At 37.3% G+C, this 15962-nt stretch overlaps 1 protein-coding gene across 4 annotated transcripts in view; it reads right to left on the bottom strand.

Moving 5' to 3' along the window:
• Window positions 1–1805: 1805 nt before the first annotated feature.
• The window catches only part of RAP1A (RAP1A, member of RAS oncogene family), a 77885-nt gene continuing 63728 nt past the window's right edge, over window positions 1806–15962 (bottom strand). For all 4 annotated transcript variants that reach the window (XM_057547873.1, XM_057547893.1, XM_057547887.1 and 1 more), the window contains exons 6-8: window positions 14717–14860; window positions 8907–9022; window positions 1806–2499 (exon numbers count right to left, since the gene is read on the bottom strand). In XM_057547873.1, coding sequence (XP_057403856.1) covers window positions 8936–9022; window positions 14717–14860 — 231 coding nt within the window. In that variant the 3' untranslated portion in view covers window positions 1806–2499; window positions 8907–8935. The remainder of the gene's footprint in view (window positions 2500–8906; window positions 9023–14716; window positions 14861–15962) is intronic.

Here is a 15962-nt window from a genome sequence, read left to right as displayed (position 1 = left end):
ACTAATATGGTGTCAGTTCTTGAATATTCACCATATGAGATTCATATAATAACCTTGAGGATTTTTTGATTTTTCTGCTATAAAAATACATCGTATTTTCAGGCACCCTCCCCCCTGGAACCAAGACTAAGGACTTCACATAGGGACAATATAAAAGCACACCTATCTCACTTTCTGACAGGATACCTTTCCACCTTGCTCAGCAATGGCAGACTTCTTTGAGATAGCAATGCATGTCTCTGATTTCAGCTGGTCCTGCTCTGCACACTGCTGTGTGCCACAAGGGCATTTTTCTTCACAGTTCGACCTTTATCCCAAGTAGACTGTGTAAGACGTAACAAAGAAATCCAGTACCTGTCATCTTTTCCTACCATGTCCTAAAACAGAGGACATCGAGTTTATGCTACTAGTCAAGCAGACTGTAACTTGGGAGTTATTCTTATTTAAAATAATTCCTACTTAATCTGGAAAATAACAACACAATCTATGTAACAGGTAATATTTAGAAATGTTTGCTCGCTTATGAGATGTTTATCTATGATTTTAAGTCCAAAGGAATGTTTGAGAGGTGAGTTTCAAAGCAGAATGACTTTAGAGGACCTTAAAATATGCTACACTGACCTGGACAGACTGGCCCTAATGCTTCACTTATTATTATTTTTAAAAATTTATTGCATTTATGAGATTTTTGGCCCCTCAGTCCCAGACATATGTATAACTGAATCAGTAGAAGGTAAGTATTAGGTAACTAAGTTTATTAGAAACTTAAAAGAATACAATTTCCAAATTTTTTTTTTTACAATATTTTAACATTTTCTCAGGTTGGTCAGAGCTTACATTTGAAATCTGATCTTTAAATTTCAATTTAGTAACTGATGGGGCTGACCACACTCCTAGGAAGTCTCAACAAGGCATGAACACTACTTCACACCTAGTTGCAACGAGACAGCATCTAGATCCCTGAGCAATGATTTAGACTTTCTAGGACTGGTCTCCTCCTCAACATTCAGGGACAAGGCACAGGGTTTCCTAAGCTTGTTTCTTTCCCTCTCTAGCACTTAAGTGGCTAACAAGCTGTTTTGCTCTACCTCTATGGTGTACATAAGTCATATCACACCCTAGGTCCATGTCCTACTTAAGCCCCACTTTTTGTAAAATATAGAAAAAAAAAAACTGGGAAGGAAAGGAAAAGCACCACTATATAGCCAGCTAAAAATTTAACTTAGCAATCTTTTCCATATGACTACCACTATACTACTTCATATACAGTTGAAGAAAAAGCAACTGACACATCCTTTATATGCTTTTTCACTTTTACCCACTTCTCTTAGATTCTTCGATCTATTATAAAGCAAACTTGAAAATATTTACATAACATTTCATTGGTGGACTTATACTCAACAAATTAACAATGGCAAAATGATTCCCTTGAAATTACAACCTGTGGAAGATTTGAAGTAGTAAAAGTTAAACCCTGATACAGTATTAAACTTATCTTTTTACATATAAAAATAATACACAGTGGGATATTTTATTCAATAAGATACAATCTTTAAGATCAAGAGAGAATATACAAAACTATTGTATGTAGTCTGATGTATTTTACTGTATAATAGGAATAAATATATATAGAACAGAAAGTGCGAGGTCTGTTTGTAGAGAAATCACCATTTACTTAGGGATTTAAAGCCAAGTGTTCTGCAGGTACCAGCCAGGAAGGAGCTACTGCTGCATTTAAAACAACGTGATCATTATAAAATAAAGGCCTTAAATCTATAAACAATAACAAAAACACACAAACCAAATGAAAATGTACTAAAATTTAATCATCCATAAAAGCTGTAATTTAATCTGACAGTAAAACACAAGAAGCAATATTAGAGTTGGTTTAGTATATTATATATTTTAGCTTTGAAAGCCATAGAAATCAGTTATCCCAGTTTTTTTCTCTATAAAAGACCCATTTTTCCAAAGCATTATGCACAAACAATTTTAATTAGAATATAATGACAGAATGATATTTCATAATTTTTTAAATATAAAATGAAGTCAATGACTCAAAAAAGTTATCTGCTGCAATGAGTCTGAGGGCAAATTTTCATAATCTATATCATTACAGATATAAAGTATAATGGTTCAACTTTTTAGTGCTTGACAGGGAGGAAACATGATAAAAAGGTCAATATGAAATCATTTGATTATAGTAGCAATATCTAACATTTGAAATGCATCCATGCTCTTTTGTATAATCATATTAGAGTCAAGTATATTTATTTTCACATCTGTTATAACTGCTATTGCAAAGGAGAAATACTATTGTCTTATTTTCCAAGAGATATACACAGAGCAATTCTTTTCTCCAGGGAACTTGTGCAAACCAATATAAGATCTAAATTCTTCACATAATATATAAAACAGGAGAAGCCTCTTCAGATTTATTTTTTGAAGTCTGGAATGCTGGCACTTTCCAATTAGGCAACAGTTCTTCATTCCTGTAATCTAGAACATTGAATAGATACAGATATATATATACTGATATATATGGTTAACCTTTATGTCAGAAGATGATAGTAAATAAGTAGATATCTAACAATACAGAGAGAAATAATGATTTTGGCTGACCATTATTAGATAACTAAATTATATTAAACATATAGTAACAAGGCTATTTTAAACTCCCTTTAAAAATGTTTAAAAAAGTTTTATTGTACTTAGTGTTTCATATGTATCTGGCAGTCCTGTCAGTAAAGAGGAAAACAGTGATTATTTCATTTCTACCCTATTATCATCTTATTTTTAGAGGTTCCTTTTCCACTAAGGAAACAACTCATGCCTGCATCAACTTCCCAATGGAAATTCTTTATTCAACCATTTTATGATTATTTATAATAGAGTTACCTATTCCAATTCAGGCTAGGACAAGAAGAAATGATACAGAAAGAGCTGATGCCCATTTTCAAGGGCAGAAGACTCAAAGTTAGGTTTACTGCTCAGCAGAAAAGAATTAGGTTAAAGGAATAATTTCCTGAAGATGAATTTCTTTCCTCAGTTTTCAAAAGTAGGACATATTAGAAAGAGACTAACATGTTTCAGTATGATTTTGCCTAACGGCTAAGGCTAGGTAAGCTGCCCTTAAGGTTCACATACTCTTACTAAAAACATTTATAGTTGCTACTTAAATTTATTCCATATCTCAGTACTTTTTAAATGGGATCAACATTGCACTTCAAGTCTATAATCACAGCAAAATGCTCTGCAAAGTATTCTGATTACTAAGTGACCTATTATTTGGTATTATCAAATATGCACAGAGATCTCAGGTAACATTAAATATACTGTAAGCTGAATTACCTATCAGAGCCTAAGAATTTATGCAACCAGGATGAAAGTCTTATTTCTAGATTTAGGTCAAGATTTCTCTCCTCTAAGGTAAAACTCACAGCAGTACACTGTACGGTGTACGTGAATGAATTTTCCCAATAGGCCAGGAGATGGCACCTCTTCCTTTAAACATAAGCTAAAAGGACATTTTCTGAGAACTGGAAATTAAACGAGGGTCAGCTAAGATAATGATAAAAATGAGCCAGTCGGGCTTCCCTGGTGGTGCAGTGGTTGAGAATCCGCCTGCCAATGCAGGGGACACGGGTTTGAGCCCTGGTCCGGGAAGATCCCACATGCCGCGGAGCAACTAAGCCCGTGAGCCACAGCTACTGAGCCCGCACTCTAGAGCCTGCGAGCCACAACTACTGAGCCCATGTGCCACAACTACTGAAGCCCACGCGCCTAGAGCCCATGCTCCACAACGAGAGAAGCCACCGCAATGAGAAGCCTGCACACCGCAACGAAGAGTAGTCCCCGCTTGCCGCAACTAGAGAAAGCCGTGCACAGCAACAAAGAACCAAAGCAGCCAAAAATAAAAAAAAATAAAAAAAAAAGAGCCAGACAACTAACTATAGAAGAGTTAAATACATTTCAGAACAGGAACTGGAGTTCTCAGTTTTTCTACCTTTGTACCCTTACCTAAACAAACACAAAATACCATCAACTTTAACAATAATCATCTTCAAGGAGCTGATGATTTATAGTTACTGACTCAAGATTTCACTAAAAGCCTAAGCAAGCATTTGGCCAGAAGTTGTTTTTCCGAAATCTCACTACCAGAGGCAATCTGTGACCTTTACTCCTTTCTGTCTGTTTTCCCTTTACTTCATTTCAAAAAGGGGTACAATTACTCAGTTGTTTCCCCTAAGAGAGATTCATTCATATCTCTAAGGAAGCACATATTAGTTAATTTGGTGCTCTAGAAGATGTAATCTACTAAACAGACCCAAGAGACTTACAAGAGTTTTAGCACAACCAACTTTCCTCTAAGGGGACCCAGTTTAGTAACAGTCCCATAATTAGCATCAAATTACATCATAAATCCACTCCATGAAAGTATTCTTTTATGGTAATGTTTATAGAGTTGATGAACATAAGTAGAAAATGTTCAGGGGATTTAAATATATAATTAAAGGAAAACAAACAAATGGTCCCACACAGCCTGGTTGCTTACGTGATAGGCAGCTTCAATGCGGCCACTAATTTCTCTCCAATGGGTTCACTTAATGAAAACTTAAGTGGTACTTAAAGTCGACTACTACCTACAGACCTACAGAAGAAACATGTGAAAGAAGTCAACCCACACCTGAGAGGAAAGGACTTCTAAAACTACACTGACATACCACCACACATCCAGCAGAATGGCTCAAGTTACAAAGACTGACAATACTAAATTTGGGGAGGATGTGGAACTCGTAAACTGCTAGTTGATGTGTAAACTGGTACAACTACTTGGAAAAATTTCTTAGCAGTATCCACCAAAGCTACCATATATATAGTGTACAGTCTGGCCATTTCATTTACACACACACATACACACACCGAACAGAAATGCATGCACATGTGCATAAAGACTTGTACAAGATGGTGCACAGGAGCTTCATCTACCACAGGACAGACAGCAGAAGCAAGAAGAACTACAATCCTGAAGCCTGTGGAACAAAAACCACATTCACAGAAAGATAGACAAGATGAATAGGCAGAGGGCTATGTACCAGATGAAGGAATAAGATAAAACCCCAGAAAAACAACTAAATGAAGTAGAGATAGGCAACCTTCCAGAAAAAGAATTCAGAATAATGATAGTGAAGATGATCCAGGACCTCGGAAAAAGAACGGAGGCAAAGATCGAGAAGATGCAAGAAATGTTTAACAAAGACCTAGAAGAATTAAAGAACAAACAAACAGATGGACAATACAATAACTGAAATGACAACTACACTAGAAGGAATCAATAGCAGAATAACTGAGGCAGAAGAATGGATAAGTGACCTGGAAGACAGAATGGTGGAATTCACTGCTGAGAAACAGACTAAAGAAAAAAGAATGAAAAGAAATGAAGACAGCCTAAGAGACCTCTGGGACAACATTAAATGCAACAACATTCACTTTATAGGGGTCCCAGAAGGAGAAGAGAGAGAGAAAGGACCAGAGAAAATATTTGAAGAGATTATAGTCGAAAACTTCCCTAACATGGGAAAGGAAATAGCCAACCAAGTCCAGGAAGCACAGCGACTCCCATATAGGATAAACCCAAGGAGAAACATGCCGAGACACATAGTAATCAAATTGGCAAAAATTAAAGACAAAGAAAAATTATTGAAAGCAGCAAGGGAAAAATGACAAATAACGTACAAGGGAACTCCCATAAGGTTAACAGCTGACTTCTCAGCAGAAACTCTACAAGCCAGAAGGGAGTAGCATGATATACTTAAAGTGATGAAAGGGAAGAACCTACAACCAAGATTACTCTACCCGGCAAGCATCTCATTCAGATTTGATGGAGAAATGAAAAACTTTACAGAGAAGCAAAAGCTAAGAGAATTCAGCACCACCAAACCAGCTCTACAACAAATGCTAAAGGAACTTCTCTAAGTGGGAAACACAAGAAAAGGACCTACAAAAACAAACCCAAAACAATTAAGAAAATGGTCATAGGAACATACATATTGATAATTACCTTAAACGTGAATGGATTAAATGCTCCAGCCAAAAGACACACGCTTACTGAATGGATATAAAAACAAGACCCATATATATGCTGTCTACAAGAGACCCACTTCAGACCTAGGGACACATACAGACTGAAAGTGAGGGGATGGGAAAAGATATTCCATGCAAGTGGAAATCGAAAGAAAGCTGGAGTAGCAACACTCATTATCAGATAAAATAGACTTTAAAATAAAGAATGTTACAAGAGACAAGGAAGGACACTACATAATGATCAAGGGATCAATCCAAGAAGAATCTATAACAATTATAAATATATATGCACCCAACAGAGCACCTCAATAAATAAGGCAACTGCTAACAGCTATAAAGGAGGAAATTGACAGTAACACAATAATAGTGGGGGACTTTAACACCTCACTTACACCAATGGACAGATCATCCAAACAGAAAATTAATAAGGAAACAGAAGCTTTAAATGACACAATAGACCAGAGAGATTTAATTGATATTTATAGGACATTCCATCTGAAAACAGCAGATTACACTTTCTTCTCAAGTGCGCACGGAACGTTCTCCAGGGTAGATCACATCCTGGGTCACAAATCAAGCCTCAGTAAATTTAAGAAAATTGAAATCATATCAAGCATCTTTTCTGACCACAATGCTATGAGATTAGAAATCGAATTACAGGGAAAAAAAACATAAAAAACACAAACACATGGAGGCTAAACAATACGTTACTAAATAACCAAGAGATCACTGAAGAAGTCAAAGAGGAAATCAAAAAGTACCTAAAGACGAATGATAATGAAAACACGAAGATCCAAAACCTATGGGATGCAGCAAAAGCAGTTCTAAGAGGGAAGTTTATAGCTATACAAGCCTACCTCAAGAAACAAGAAAACTCTTAAATAAACAATCTAACCTTACACCTATCTAACCTTACACCTAAAGGAACTAGAGAAAGAAGAACAAACAGAACCCAAAGTTAGCAGAAGGAAAGAAATCATAAAGATCAGAGCAGAAATAAATGAAATAGAAACAAAGAAAACAATAGCAAAGATCAATAAAACTAAAAGCTGGTTCTTTGAGAAGCTAAACAAAATTGATAAACCATTAGCCAGACTCTTCAAGAAAAAGAGGGAGAGGACTCAAATCTATAAAATTAGAAATGAAAAAGGAGAAGTTACAACAGACACCACAGAAATACAAAGCATCCTAAGAGACTACTACAAGCAACTCTATGCCAATAAAATGGACAACCTGGAAGAACTGGACAAATTCTTAGAAAGGTATAACCTTCCAAGACTGAGCCAGGGAGAAATAGAAAATATGAACAGACCAATCACAAGTAATGAAATTGAAACTGTGATTAAAAATCTTCCAACAAACAAAAGCCCAGGACCAGCTGGCTTCACAGGTGAATTCTATCAAACATTTAGAGAAGAGCTAACACCCATCCTTCTCAAACTCTTCCAAAAAATTGCAGAGGAAGGAACACTCCCAAACTCATTCTATGAGGCCACCATCACCCTGATACCAAAACCAGACAAAGATACTACAAAAAAAGAAAATTACAGACCAATATCACTGATGAATACAGATGCAAAAATCCTCAACAAAATACTAGCAAACAGAATCCAACAACACATTAGAAGGATCATACTCCATGATCAAGTAGGATTTATCCCAGGGATGCAAGGATTCTTCAATATACACAAATCAATCAATGTGATACACCATATTAACAAATTGAAGAATAAAAACCATATGATCATCTCAAAAAAAAAAAAAAAAAGAAAAAATAGAAAGTGCACAGGCACCATACTTGTTCCTGAAAAGTACCCAAATGTCCATCAACAGCAGAATACATAAATATATTGCTAGTATAGTCATACAATAAAAATAAACTACTGCTGTATGCAAAAAGGATTATTCTCAAAAACATTTTTTTAAAATGTATTTTGTTACAGCTACAAGCGTGAGTTACAGCTGTTATCTGTTTTTTTTTTTAATTTTTTAAAAAATTTTATTTATTTTTGGCTGTGTTGGGTCTTCGTTTCTGTGCGAGGGCTTTCTCTAGTTGTGGCAAGCGGGGGCCACTCTTCATCGCGGTGCGCGGGCCTCTCACTATTGCGGCCTCTCTTGTTGTGGAGCACAGGCTCCAGACGCGCAGGCTCAGTAATTGTGGCTCACGGGCCCAGTTGCTCCGCAGCATGAGGGATCTTCCCAGACCAGGGCTCGAACCTGTGTCCTCTGCATTGGCAGGCAGATTCTCAACCACTGTGCCACCAGGGAAGCCCTCAAAAACATTTTTGAGTGAAAGAAGCCACACATAAAATAACACATTAAGTGTTTTTGTTTCTGTTAAGTTCAAAGAGAGGCAAAACTAATCCATTGTGTCAGGAATCAGGGCTGGGATTACATCTGAGGAGGAATGACTATTACTGATATATATGAGTGTGCTCACTTTGAAATATTTCATCAAAAAAAATTTTTTTTTTCAGATAAACCACTGTTCCACTTCAATTCAGCATGAATTTCAGTGTGACCGTGGAAGGCTTTCTATTCATTCAACCACTATTTTTTGATCACCCATTCTGTACCAGGCACTGGGGATGTACTGGTGAGCAAAACACACATGATCCTTGCCCTCCCTCAGACAGCTTAGAATCTCATGGAGAAAGAGAAAAATTACCCAGTAGATGAACATATCTATAAGTTATGTAAAACATTTACAAATTACAGAAGCCTGGAAATACCCTAAGAGGTGAAATGGGAAGTGGTTAATGTTGGGGAAAGCCCAAAATAAGAGGATGAGAAAGGTATTTGCTCTGCTTTTAGCATCTTACCTGGCTCAGAGCTGCTGCTTATTGTGGGTCTAAAGCAGCAGACATGATTTCTTTTTAGGCTTCTTCTTTTCCACTGGTGTTTTTCTATTTATCTGTCTGACCAGGTCATAAAATATCTAAATAAAAACAAGAAAAAGGTACTTATTCAACCAATGTTTGAGACCTTGTTCCACAAAACAATCTTGATTCTGTGAAATATTATTCTGCTCTTGGATCTGTATTTTGCTGCTTTAACAGCAGGTTTCTTAGAAGCCTCAGCTGATTTTCAGTCAGGGTAAAGCACAACTTACCTACTTACAATGAGGGAAATACACTTGCTCTTAGAGATATTCAATAACAAATTAATAAAAAGAATTAGTAGTGAAAAAAATAAGATAGTGAAGTGGAATCTTCGGTGCTTCAAAAACCTAATTATTAAGAGAATAGTTAATGCTTCACTTATATCTTTATACTTGCTTTATTTTTTAAAAACTTCAAACTTACAGAAAAGTTGCAGGTACCAAGAACTTATGTATTTTCTTCACCCATATTCACCAGTTAGTAACATTTTCCCAAATGTACATTTTTCCAAAGAAGAAATGCAGGTGGCCAACAGGCACATAAAAAGATGCTCAACATCGCTCATCATCAGGGAAATGCAAATCAAAACCGCAATGAGATATCACCTCACACCTGTTAGAATGGCAATTATCAAAAAGAACACAAATAACAAATGTTGATGAAGATGTGAAGAAAAGGGAACCCTCCTACACTGTCAGTGGGAATGTAAATTGGTGCAGCCACTGTGGAAAACAGTATGGAGGTTTCTCAAGAAAACTAAAAATAGAGCTACCATATGACCCAGCAATTCCACTCCTGGGTATATATCCAAAAAAACCCCAAAAACACTAATTTAAAAAGATACATGCACCCCATGGGACTTCCCTGGTGGTCCAGTGGGTAACACTCCATGCTCCCAATTCAGGAGGCCTGGGTTCGATCCCTAGTCAGGGAACTAGACCCACATGTGTGCTGCAACTAAGAGGTCTGCATGCCGCAACTAAAAAAAAAGATCCTGAGTGCCACAACTAAGACCTGGCGCAGCCAAGTACGTAAGTAAGTAAAGAAGTAAATAAATAAATAAATATTAAAAAAAAAGATACATGCACCCCAATGTTCATAGCAACATTATTTGCAACTGCCAAGATATGGAAGTGTCCATCAACAGATGAATGGATAAAGACGATGGGGTGTATATATACAATGGAATACTACTCTGCTATAACTATAAAGAAGAATGAAATTTTCCCATTTGCAGCAACACGGATGGACTTAGAAAGCATTATGCTAAGTGAAATAAGTCAGACAGAGAAAGACAAATATTGTGTGATATCATTTATATGTGCAATCTAAAAAATACAACAAACTAGTGAATATAACAAAAAAGAAGCAGACTCACAAATAGAGAGAACAAACTAGTGGTTACCAGTGGGGAGAGGAAGGGGGGAGGGGCAATATAGGGGTAGGGGTTAAGAGGTACAAACTATTAGGTATAAGATAAGCTACAAGATATACTGTACAACATGGGGAATATAGGCAATATTTTATAATAACTGTAAATGGAATATAACCTTTAAAAATTATGAATCACTACACTGTACACCTATAACATATAATATTGTACAGCAAACCATACTTCAATTAAAAAAATAATGTTCCTAAGATTATAAGCCTAAATTAATTGTTGAAGGGGGGACCACTACCAAATGATTTATCCCAAAGCTATTGATTCATTTATATTCTTTTCTTTCTGGTCCATCCTACCCACTCTCCCATTTTCTTTAAACCATTTAATTCTATTATCTTATTTCTAAGAAAGTTGAAAACATAAGAGTTTATGAACAAAATGGTAGTTTCTGTTTCACAACTCCAAAGCCCTTCAAGAACTTAATATTCATAAGCCATAAACAAAATCTCATTAGTTCCCCAGCCTCAGTGCATAATCTATAAGTGAAAAATAACAAAAGGATAAACTAAAATAGTAAATTAATCAAAACAGCACATTTCTTCATGGTAGCCATGGGTTTCTGGTACAAAACAAAATGGTAACTGGTTTTGTGGTATTACCCTTAAGGATTTCCTTGGCAAACGGTGCCTACCTCACAGCAGCAGTGATGAGGGCAAGTTCGAACTATAGTTATTTGGTTAGATATGCTGAAAGCACTCAGCCTAGGTTCTTCCTCATCCTTCTGAACTACAGAAAAGTCTAAAGGGAACACAGAATAATTTCTCAATCCCTCTATCATTCCTTAATTGGGATGTTTTGATTCCAATTATTATTCCAGCATCAGCAAAGAACAATTAATTCTTGATTAAGACTGATGTGATTCTGATACAACTATGTACTACTTTCAAAACACAACAAAAATGATGAGTTTTTTTACTTTTTAAAAAATATTTATTTATTTATTACTTATTTATTTATTTTGGCTGTGCCGGGTCTTAGCTGCGGCACATGGGATCTTTGTTGCAGCATGTGGGATTTTTTTTTTTTTTTTTTAGTTGAGGCATGCGGACTTCTTACTTGCGGTGTGCATGCGGGATCTGGTTCCCCGACCAGGGACCAAACCTGGGCCCCCTGCATTGGGAGCATGCAGTCTTACCCACTGGACCTCCAGGGAAGTCCCAAAAGTTTTTAAAAAAAAATTATATATTATATATTCTCTGATATAGATAGTAGAGAATTAGAGGGCAATTTAGTTAAGCAGGATGTCCCTGTATGATTTCAAACTTGAGTCCAAGAGTTCAATCGTGTGAAAGTATGATCCCTCTATCTTCAGGCACTCAGAAACCACACACATATTTTCAAGGCATTAGCTGTCTGAGGAACTATTAACTACCCCCAAAACTCCGTAGTTGGATTATTAGGCTATCAAGAGAGAAATATTTTTTTTTTTTTTAATTTTTTATAGCTACTTTATTTATTTATTTCTTTATTTTTGGCTGTGTTGGGTCTTCGGTTCCTGCGAGGGCTTTCTCTAGTTACGGCAAGCGGGGGCCACTCTTCATCGCGGTGCAGGGACCGCTCTTCATCGCGGTGCGCGGGCCTCTCACCATCGCGGCCCCTCCCGTTGCGGGGCACAGGCTCCAGACGCGCAGGCTCAGTAGTTGTGGCTCACGGGCCCAGCTGCTCCGTGGCATGTGGGATCCCCCCAGACCAGGGCTAGAACCCGTGTCCCCTGCATTAGCAGGCAGATTCTCAACCACTGCGCCACCAGGGAAGCCCGAGAAATATTAAAAGAAGGAAATTATTACACTTTCAAGAATTTCTAGCATAAAGTTTGTATGTTTTCCAAAAGAGTAAAGAACCTTAAATAGCTAATGTATTTCATTTTGTTGTATTTTTTTCTATTTTTGTTTTATAAACCTTCATGTCAATGGTTGATTTCAATGAGGCTACTGTGAAAAAGTACCTCTGCTGCATGGGAAACTGAAACCCAGAGGAGGGAGATTTAGTAGCATGTAAGTTCCCACAAACAGGTAATGCTTGAAAGGCAAGGAATACCTCCTGTCCACTGTGCTCACTGGACCCTGGCCCAACTCAACCTCGGCTGAGCCCTATGGACTTGGTGGTCGGGTACCAGTGAGGGTGATCACAGGACAGCAGGAACTAGATCTCTAAGGCCAATCATCCTGCAGATGGTGACCATGCACTACTACTCCCCTAGCCAAGCTCATTGTTTTACCTCATGTGTTTATGTGTTTTACCTCAAAGTTCTCTCTCTCTCTTTTCTTTTTTGGTGGTGGTGGGGGGGAGACTAAACCAAAAATTAACATTTTATGATCAGCCATGTTTTTCAGAATAACATCTATGAAACTGTAATTCCACAACAGAGAAAGTTGAAACTGGAAGCATTTCATACTTCCTTTCATTTACTTGGCAGTGAATTAGAAATAACCGTTGGTGAAGATCTCAGCAGGACTTTGTTCCCCATTAGGATGTAAACTTCTTGAGGGCAAGAGTAGTGTCTGTCTAAATGACTGTTACCCTGGTGCCTAACACAGCGCCAGGCACACAGGCACACAATGAGTATTTGCTGAATAAATAAAATTTATGAATTTCTTATTTTTATGTATTTATTAAAACTGGTTTTACCTGAAAGGCAAGCTTTGACTTATTATTTGTAAAACTTATTTATTTATTTATGGCTGCGTTGGGTCTCCGTTGTGGTGCGCAGGCTTCTCATTCCGGTGGCCTCTCCTTGCTGTGGAGCACGGGCTCTAGGGTGTGGGCTCAGTTGCTCCGCAGCATGTGAGATCTTCCCAGACTGGGGCATGAACCCGTGTCCCCTGTATTGGCAGGCGGATTCTTAACCACCTCGCCACCAGTGAAGTCCCGCAAGCTTAAATTTTTTTCGTGCCACACTTTTTTTTTTTTTTTTTAGAAATTCACATTCTTTTATTTATTTATTTATTTATTTATGGCCGTGTTGGGTCTTCATTTCTGTGCGAGGGCTTTCTCTAATTGTGGCAAGCGGGGACCACTCTTCATCGCGGTGCGCGGGCCTCTCACTGTCGCGGCCTCTCTCGTTGCGGAGCACAGGCTCCAGACGCGCAGGCTCAGTAGTTGTGGCTCACGGGCCTAGGTGCTCCGTGGCATGTGGGATCTTCCCAGACCAGGGCTCGAACCCGTGTCCCCTGCATTGGCAGGCGGATTCTCAACCACTGCGCCACCAGGGAAGCCCCTCGTGCCACACTTTTAAAGTAATTTGGTCATTTAAAAAGTCAGATAATAGTCTACAACCATAATATCAGTCAAGGAAAGGTGACCAAAAGAACCAAAGGCCAGAGAGGAATAGTAAGCAAAAACACACCAGAGGCTCTGATAACCTAAACCAGTCTTAAACTGCCATCTATGTTGTAAGTGTGCTGAACTCTGACTGATTACCTGTGATGCTACAAATGGCAAGCACACTGGCAAATGAAGACTTTTGTACTACTGGGAAAGGAAAGAAGCCTACTCTGCTTTTTTTTTTTTTTTTTAAGGAAAAAAAAAAGCCTTATGTTAAAATTAACAAAAGCAAAGGAACCTCTTAAGATTTTGCTTGGATGTAGCGGTCGCAGTTGGGGATTGCACTAATCTTTTAGGGATCCAGTAAACTATTGGCCCTTTACATCTAGGCAGGCAAGCTTACCTGTTAAGCATTCCTGTCCCCAGCTATGTTCTCAGGACAGTGGAGTAGTTAAGTCACGGACAAAAAAAGCCTTGTGCACCTGCTGTATCAGGCCTAAAAGACCGAGTGAATTATAGTTCTGTATCCACCCACACTCACACAGATTCTTCCCTTTGAGTCATGCACCAAAGGGAAGCAGGACTCAAAACACCAAATTCCATGATATCTTTCTGTACAACGTAAGTTCATTACAGTAACTACTTTGATTTTTGTATTTTTCTCCTTGACTTTACAACCTTTTTACACACATCTGCATAGGTAATTGTTATAATACAAGGGTGATGTGACAATTTTCACACACCACTTTCTGGCTTATCATTTAGAGGCTTAGCAGGACTTTAAAAAACATATTCTTTAACTTAAACTACCTCTTTGCCAACAAGGTAAATATAAGTGTCCTCATCACAGCCATCAAAGTGATTTCATATAAGAGAAGGAATGTGGTTTCTAGGAATTACTTAGTGTTTTCCATAAATTGATAAAGACTACTTAAAAGAACACCATTTTTTCTTTTTAAAAAAATGTTTTTGGCTGTTAACTTCAAAGAAAGGAAACTAAAAAGGCACTTATTTGTGCTGCCTAGCAGCTGTAGTTTACCTCATTAACGTTGATCTTCGACTTTGCAGAAGATTCTAAAAAGGCACAGTTACACCACTGTCTTGCTAAATTCTGACCCTGTTCTTTGCCAACTACTCGCTCATCTTCCAGGTCACATTTATTACCAACCAAAATCATTGGAACCTGCGGGAAGGAAAAAATCATATAATAAGCCCTAACATACTTGTTACTCAGCCTTTTATAAGTAAGCAACTACCAGCCACCAACTGAAATGTGTTAGTTAGGACTATAATCTTCATCAAGTGCTTAAAAAAAGGTGTATGTATGTGTGTTGGGGGGAAAATGGAGGGGGAAGAGACAGAAAAAATATGGACGAGATTCTACAACATTGATCTGCTAAATTATTTTAAGACTATAATCCCAAAATTCTCAGGTGGACTAATGCTAATGGCTGAACTCCAAGTAGAAAAATCTGAAGGAAAAGGAACCTCCTGCAATACTCATTGTCTTGGTGTGTTTTAAGTGCCTCATCTCACAGGACCAAAAAATGCCAACAGTAGTGGCAAGACCAACACGTTAATAAGTTTTACTTCTACAACTGACATCTAGATCTGAAGACTAGTTTAAGTGAGATATTAAGGAAAAGTAAGAATAAAAATACAGCCACTGAGTAGCTATGTCTTCATCTACAACTCAATCTTTAGTTTATTACACGGGATAAAGAGATTAACATTACCAGAGTTCAGTGATTTGCATGTAATTGCCTATGAAAAGAGAACTCTCTTAGATGAATTAGTCATGGGAAGAAAGAGAACTATTCATTAGGTTATGGTTGGTCATGAGTCATATGGTGCAAATTCCTCCCGCCTACAGTATTACCCAAAGTTGAGGTCCTAAGCAGGTGCCCATGTTCCCATTAATAATGAGAGAGAACACACAAAAACAGAAAAGAAGGTACAAATGAAATTTTATATCCTAATTTATACAACTTTTGAAAAGGAACTTTCTGTAGCTCAAAACTGAGACAAACGTAAAATATACATTTAATCTTTGCAAAAAGGCACAACAACGATGCTATTCATCAAATAAGACAAGAATTCTAAAACAGTATATTTTATCACAATAAAAAATTAACATTAAAAAAAGAATTCTAAAACAAAAACAAAATTAAAAAATATAAAAATGCAAGTTAATTAAAATCTTTAACATAATTCAAAGGAAAAAACTAAGTAAAAACTGTACCAACAGAATTTTAGAAATAGGAACATAGCATTACGGTTCTTGA

This window comes from Balaenoptera acutorostrata, chromosome 1 (assembly GCF_949987535.1).
Source record: "Balaenoptera acutorostrata chromosome 1, mBalAcu1.1, whole genome shotgun sequence".
Lineage (NCBI taxonomy): Eukaryota > Metazoa > Chordata > Mammalia > Artiodactyla > Balaenopteridae > Balaenoptera > Balaenoptera acutorostrata.
The sequence above is the reverse complement of the archived record's forward strand: the minus strand, read 5'-3'. Positions and strand labels throughout refer to the sequence as shown.